This window comes from Aythya marila (genome assembly GCF_965140915.1).
Source record: "Aythya marila genome assembly, chromosome: 2".
In the NCBI taxonomy this organism is placed as follows: domain Eukaryota; kingdom Metazoa; phylum Chordata; class Aves; order Anseriformes; family Anatidae; genus Aythya; species Aythya marila.
In genome coordinates, this window is record NC_139043.1 from 21,537,929 (window position 1) to 21,545,751 (window position 7,823).

The 7,823-nt window shown below is 42.5% G+C and overlaps 1 protein-coding gene across 2 annotated transcripts in view; it reads right to left on the reverse strand.

The window, feature by feature from the left end:
• Positions 1-7,476, reverse strand: part of LOC309875289 (macrophage mannose receptor 1-like) — a 63,250-nt gene extending 55,774 nt beyond the window's left edge. Inside the window, exons 1-3 of one of the 2 annotated variants that reach the window (XM_082754546.1) lie at positions 6,952-7,476; positions 2,672-3,073; positions 1,078-1,251 (exon numbers count right to left, since the gene is read on the reverse strand). In XM_082754546.1, the coding sequence (XP_082610672.1) occupies positions 1,078-1,251; positions 2,672-3,073; positions 6,952-7,018 (643 nt within the window). In that variant the 5' untranslated portion in view covers positions 7,019-7,476. Of the gene's footprint in view, positions 1-1,077; positions 1,252-2,671; positions 3,074-6,951 lie in introns of those variants that run through there. The other variant, XM_082754547.1, reaches the window with a different exon arrangement.
• Between the last annotated feature and the right edge of the window lie 347 nt (positions 7,477-7,823).

Genomic DNA, 7,823 nt, shown 5'->3' on the forward strand with positions numbered 1-7,823 from the left:
TTAATACCTCCTATTTGCCTTGCTCAAAGAATGCTAGACAGGTAGCATACTTAAGCTGATTTGCATGTACTCTGTTTATGGGGTTGATATTTCCAACATGTTTTTATATCTTGAAAAGTATATTGGCCTAGGGAAAAAATAGCATGCAATTTTCCTTTTTCTGAAATAATGAATGCAACATTCATGAAAATCATATGAGGACACTGATACTTCATCATCAGACCAGTTAAGATCAACCCACTCTGTTTTCTTCACATCAAAGGAAAGATATGTTTTTCTCTTTTGTTCTCACTGTGGTCAGTTGGAGCTTTACAGCCAAACACAATCATAAAGAAGAAGGGAAGGAAAAGTGCCACCTTTCCCAGCATGACCAAAAAAGAAAAAAGCTTGCAGACAAATTTCTCAGTATCTATTTTACGGAAGTTCAGAGAAACTTTACTCAAATTGAAAATAATTCAAATATATACAAGCATATCACACCAATTTACTTAAAGGAATGGTAACATTTCTACATAAAGTTCTGTATGTTCATAATACAACAGTTAAAATCTAGCTATACTCAAACCAGGGAATTTAGAATATAGACCTTTCCTACTGCTTTTAATTACAGAAAAGTAATGCAGAAGAGTAAGTAATGTAGCACGTACTAGGATTTAGTAAAAGTTCAGGTAAGTTGTCTTATGTTCACAAGGCAATTAATTTCTATGAAGAAGTCTCATTTTTCAGTTGTTAAATTCTAGCTTCCAGTTCTGCAGCACAAACTTCTATGCCACCTTTTGCATGTACTAATGTCATACCTTTATATCTAATTAACTTGCTATTTGAGCAAATGCTGCAATTACAGATTCCAGTGTATGATTAACATGCTTTTGCCAGGATAAAGGCAGACAATTTTTGTATGCTGAGCCCCATTTTCTCATATTTAAGTTGTTCCTAAAAAATAGCAAGCTGCATGAAGACAGAAGAAAAACACAAAGTTTCAGATTGTGTTTTGTACAGTAAAGCACACAAGGACAGCAGTATTCTCAGGCAGCTGAGTAACAGAGCACAGCAGAATCTTCCATATACAAAACTCACATTTCAGTGGGCAAAATCCATACATCTTGTCAACATCAAAGTCAGAAGTGGTTCCACACCAGAACCAGCCGTCTGATCGGCCAGCATCTGTGCAGTCAGCGTACCATTTGCCACCAAACTTAAAAGGGAATACACAAGGTGCTCCATTGGCATTTCCTTTCACTGTGTAGGTATCTAAGGAGACAGAAGAATTTTAAAATAAAGACGTAATAAGCATGGTATATGTATCAGTTCAACTTTATGACCATATTATAGCAAGCAGAGCTTGCTAGCTTAGTATCCAATCCGTACTTGAAATGGGATGTTGCTAGATTTTACTCTCTAGGTCCAAGCTCATACCCATTTGCACAATCAGACAAATTTTTGTCACTTAAGGAGACCACTGGCCAGAAAAGACTACTGACCAAAACTGACTGAGCCAACACAGGTGCTTTCTCATGCTACATTTTACATGCATAACAATCAAAAATATAAAATCCACAAAGTTAACCAATTTTCTTTTTATGCCCAACCAACTGTTTGTTCTTGTGTTGATAACTCACTCAATTACTGTCTGTTTTAGATATAACGTCACACAGATATAAACTTGCAGGATATATACCAGAGAGTGACTCCTTCATACTATGCCCAAATAAAATTTCCATCAAAAGGCCAATTTTGTTTCATCAGACAGACAAGTTGATGAAACTTATCAAAGTAACTAAAGCAGCTTTCTGTGTGCTCACACAACGTATGTACCTCGGTGAGAGGATGTACGGAGGAACACCACTTGATAGGGACGGCTATGGAGCTGACATACCAAGGTCACTGTCCCACAGAGCTGCTAGAAAACAAAGGCAAAGGAGAGATGGGCCATAACTCCATCTCCTCCCTGCCTCCTTTCAGATAATTTGCTTCGCTAGGGTTCATTTTTTTCTGGATCTGGGTCAAGGACTAATACTGTAATCAGCATTTGTGCTAACCCTAGAAAATGCATCCTTCCCTTCCTCTGCCCCTTTCTGTTTACCAAAGGGAAGCCAGATGTATTCCCAGGTACTATCATAAACATACATGTATGTACATTTTCATATTTAACTATTTAAAGTGTCCTATTTCTTTGTCTAACACTTCAGCACCAACCCTGAGAGGCAATTCAAACACCTAGAAATGCACCTTCAAATATACCAGACCTGAAGATATCATGAGTTAATTAAATCCTCACAATCTAATTTATATTTGTTCTCCAGGAGGGAGGGGGGAACATAACCAACAGACTATACACTGATACTATGTTTTTCTGTAGACATAAATAGTCAAAGCTATCACTAACTGTTGTGTAATGGCTATACATGTTCTGAACAACCATGGGCTTTCCTCTTCCTCAAAATGAAACACTGCCTTCTATGGTTAATTATCTATCAGAACTTTGACAAAAGAAAAGCAAAACGAACCCCTCAGAAAACATAAAGCACACTCAAGTGTTGCTTATTTCACCAGAAGACACATTCACTGATCACCAACAAGACTAAGATAATTCTCCTACACTTCTAAATAGTTTAATTAGATACACATAGAAATGAGCTTAGAATACAGAAATGAATGTATAGAACTTTACCTTCATAGCCTCGAGAACACAGATCGTCTGTGGTTCCGTAGACTTTCCACCTACTCCAAAAACCAGATCCCTTGTACAGCATAACATTCCTTTCCTGTCTGTTTCCATAGTTGAAAAACAAATCTTCCCCTTGGATTGCAAAGAGAGTCTCATTTCTGCATTCCCATCGCTGGAGTTCGCTAGCCTTGTCACAAGGATACAGAGTGATCGGAACCCAGTCTTTCTTCGAAGGCACTCCCAAGCACAATTTGAACGCTATGCTCATAAGCTGGTGATCTGAGACCCACCTGAATTTTTGTGACTCATTTTCTTGAACGCAAGGAGCGGTAGTCACTGAATTAGAACTTTGAGCCAGTACACAGCGCTTGTGGTCTTCGTTATATATTAAAAAGATGCTAGTATCTGTAAGGCAAAAAGCAACGGAATTATTTGAAGCAATCTTACCTACTATCTAAATGAAATATGAGTCTGGATGCTGCTCTTGAATCTCATCATCTGTTTAGATGATGTTTAACAGTTCAGATTTTGGGACATTTCAACTATCTTTCATCAGTGAAAGCACCTATACCCAAAAGAGCAAGGCAGTAGAGACAGATCTAGTGTCTCCTGCAGCTTTAAAACATGTTTGTTTGTTTGTTTTTAAAAAAAAAAAAAAAAAGTTTTTCTTTTCCTTCTAAGGAAAAAAGCCCACTCATGATTTCATTCCAAGCTGCAGCCATGGGAGTTAATGGGAGGAGGGAGCACGCACACCGTGCACTGCAGATCCTGGGATCCTGGCACTGAGCACTCAGCTCCTTGATCCTGGCTCCCAAGCGCGAGAAGATGCCTACAGCAGAAGTTCTTCAGGCTCCATTTCCCCTTGATGTAGATTCTTGCTCTCATAAGCTCTGCTGAAATCCTTGAAGTCTTAACTGAGTGGAAGGATTTTTATTTTTTACCCTTTGTAAACAAGCTACTTGTAGGGCTAGAACAGCATATTCATTTTTCACTCAACTGCAGTAATCGGTGATTACTTTGTCCTTTCTTACTTTTTTCCAGTGACTGAGAATTTCTCCTCCTTCCTCTGATCCCCTTGAGATACATTTTAGGATGGTAAGTTAACAGTTCACTGATATTCTAACTCAAAATGTAACAGACTGCACAAGGTCTTAAAACTGTATTTTAGCTGGGCTACAAGCTAGGAAAAAGACTAATTTATGTTACTCCGAGGATTAAGGCTAATTGAAATATTATTTATTTTAATGCTAGATTACCAAATTAAACAAATTGTACAATGAAAAAAAAATATTTAATGGGAAACAGGTTAACCACAAAACATTTTCCTGTCTCTGCTGAGGCTCCAATGTGGAAATGATCATAATTTACTACAGGAGAACAATCTGGGAACAAATAACCCCTATCTCAGAGAAAGAGCTGACCTAGACTTATTTCACCCATGGTTCAGTTTCCTTCTCCTGTCCTTTGGCTTCCAACTCACTGGGAAGCAGCATAAAACTGATGAGCACCAGAGACAAAAATTGTTGCCTTTTGCCAATCAGCTTTACTCATAGACAATACAAGGAAATATATAATTATCACTTCTAGTGATAACTATTTTAATTCTGCATTTGTACTAGGATTTAGCCCAATGATACATGCAATGCTTGCAACTCTCCTTTTCCTGAAATCTTATTTAAAGCTTCCGGTTAAAAGAAAATGTCACACTTTTTCACAAGTGTGGAAAACACTGCTTGATCTTTTAAGCTGCTAAAATTTTATTTGTGGCTTAATGTAACATTATAAGTTTTATGCAACTTGTGGTGTTAGAGGACACTAGGCATGTGAAAAATGTACCCCAAAGTCAAAAGCCTGGACTGCTGTACCCAGGCCCAAAAGAGTGGGGAGTTTTGGCTTCAGAGACAAAGTCAGAAAGCTGAATAAAGAGGTCTGGTCTGTAGGGAGGAAATAAAATCTTTGGTCCTCTGCTTTTCTGACTGTATCTTTACAAAGTGTAAGAGGTATTTAAATGCAACACAGCAGCTTTTACAAGGGCCCCAGTGCACACAGGGATCTGACAGCAAATAATACTTATGAGTTATAAACAGGTAAAGGGCCAACATGGCCAAGTAGGCATTAAAAAGAAGTTGGCACCAAAGCAGGATGGAAGAACAAGAGGTAGAAGGCGGCAGCGGTTAAGGCAGAAGAACTGTGGTTGAGACTGTAGTTGGAAAATTTCCTTTTCCTTGTAGTTGCTCCTGATACATCTATGACCATACAGCTGACTTGTATCATGGTCCTGTGCTGCTCCAGGTTATGGCTCTACTGCAGTGTCTGTTCTGCCTGTTTGCACACCAAAGCAGATTCCCACACAATACTTTCTTGCATGATATATTAGAGTCTACAAGAATATCAAACAAGTCAGGTATCTGTGAAACCCTGCCAGCTCTTCTCTGTAACCACTTGCTATCACTTCTTGTCAACATATTGAGTTGTATCTGTAAAATGGGCTGTGCAGAACTATTCATGTAACTGTTAACTGTGTTTCTTCACTGTTCTGTAGCAACATTTGTCATAGCTCCCATAACAGGGAACCATTCTTCACTAGAGATGAGCTGGAGGTGGTACACAAGAAGTTTCACCTGAGCATCATCCCAAGTACTGGTGCATTGAATTATGGCAGTTTCTAATAGGGTAACATATAATGTAACATATAACAAAAATTACTCCTGGAAAAAGGTTCATAGAAACCTTCCAGGCATAAGTACCAACTCATCCCACCCTTAGAATTGTACTGAGTCTGGCTGGGATGGAGTTAACGTTCCCCACAGCAGCTCGTACAGTGCTGTGCTTTGCAGTTAGAACGGTATTGATACCGTACCAATGTTCTGGCTGTTGCTGAGCAGTGGTTGCATGGCATCAAGGCTGCATCTCTGGCCTTAGCCCCCCAAAGGCCACTTGGCTAGGGGTGGCCAAGAGGCTGGAGGGGGCATAGCTGGGGATAATCTATGTCATAAGATGTCGTGCTTGACACTAAAAGCTTCAGGGAAGGAAGAACAAGGGAGGACACTCTAGCAGTTACCTGGACATCATTTGCTAAAGGGTAGCTGAGAATATTTTTTTCTCCTTTTTATTCCATGATTTCATTTTCCTTTCTTTCATTAAACTATCTCAAACCCACAAGTTTTCCTCCATTTTATTTTCTCCCCACAACCATCATCCTCCTGCTGAGGAGGGGGAGCAAGAGAGTGGCTATGCGGTATTTAGCTGCCTGTCAATGTTAAACCACAACAATAAGCTATCCAGAGACATCTAGCATATTACCTTAACTGTCCCAAGCATATCCTAATAGATCCTTTTTCCCACAAAGTTTCGTTTTCTTTACCCATCTCACTGCTGATTTGCCTATTTCTGGCCCCAGAAGGCAGGTACTGTAAAATGTTACTGACCAAGTACCTCTTCCACAGTAGAGATTACATTTTAAAAGTTCCACTATGCCAACACAGCTTCAGATTTTGCAGCTTTCTCAAACTATCACAGATTACATGAGTGTAAATTAAGAAGTGACTCATGAAGTCAGTGAAGGGCTACCAGTGTCAAACACCTACTGAGAGCACACCAAAGGCCAGAGGCAAGAGAGGGGCAAGAAATGAGGCAGCCAGCAGGTAGGATGACTGTCTTCTTCTCCACAGAGGTTCTTGCTTACTGGATAGCCTACACTGATTGCTGCTAACTACACGGAGAAAAAAAAAAAAAAAAAAAGGTTACAAGCTGGTGTTAGAAATCTGTGCTTCAGGAGACCTCAAACTGGACTGCAAAGGATGCCAAGGAGGCTTTCAGGAGGGGCTGAGGCAAAACTTTTGCTGGAATATAGCAGTGCACTGGAAATCAGAGAAATTCTGAGGTGCAAGCTCCATGTTTCACCCAAACAACCCTATGACAGTATCTGGGGTACTCTAACACCCAGAAGCTGCCCTGCTTGGTGCCCACTGCAACCCAAAAAAACCCTGAAACCCAAAAGGCCGCCTCATGGGGCAGCTTCACCCACAGATCACCTCAGGGTGAGGACGGGGAGGGGGCGGCTGAGGGAGGGAGGGACGGACGGGTGGCGCCCACCTTCCCTCCGGCCCTCCCCGACACCCCGAGGCTCCCCGGGGGCAGCACGGAGGGGGGCAAAATGCCGGCGGGCTTCTCCCTGTCCCGCGGAGCTGCCCCCCACCTGCGCGGGGGTTATCCCCGCACACAGCCTGCCGAGACCCCTCTTAATTCCCGACGGATCGTGCACAGCCCCTGCGGGCACTTACCCAGCAGCGGAAAAGCCCCGGGCAGAAGTCCGAGGAGGAGAAGGAGCAGGAGCGGGGAGGGAGCCATCGCCGCGGCTTCTCCCGTCGCGCCCCTCCGCTGTGAGGAGAAGACTCCCTGCCGGGCAGGTCCTCCGCACTTGTGCAGGGCTGGTGGATCAGGGGAAAGCTCTGGGCTCGAGATGATAAGGAAATATCCTGTCACATGGGGTGCTTTGAAATAACAGGAATTCGCTGTTCAAACTTTGCTTTCCTAAGCTGATTTTCCTCGGCGGAGGGAAGAGCCTCCTTCCAGGCACATGCAGGTGATAAAGTGGTGATAGCTGAGGGGCGGGCTGGGTTGTTTTTTTTTTTGTTGTTGTTGTCGTTCTTTTTTTTTCCTTTTTTCTTTCCTTCTTTTTTATCCCCTGCGTGAGCCTGTCATTGCTGCATGTTGGTTTTTGCTCACTTTTCTAAGAAAATCAGCCCCCCGGGGAGGACGGGGAAGAGGAGCGTCCACCGTGAGCGAGCAGGACACCGCTCCTCCTGCCTCCTGAGGGGAGTCCGCACCTCCAGCAACCCCACCTCGCCCCGGCTTCTCCCAAACTGCAGGAGGAGGAGAGCCCTGCTTTTTGGAAATCAGGATTTTACTGTCCCCCCCTCACTCAGGTGGCAGGTGCCCAGTGGGGATGCATGGAGCTGCAAGCTCACACCAGCCATCAGTGCCCAAGCTACAGACGAGCATGCCGGCTTTCCATGAAAATGTGCCACGCATGTGTTTACTTGGTTTTTGCCCACCAGCTGCTATGAGCAATTAGGTTTACATCTGTAAATGCTGGCTTTCACAGCATCATTTGGAAACAAGCCCTGAGAACTGTTATTATTTTTCTTGTCTG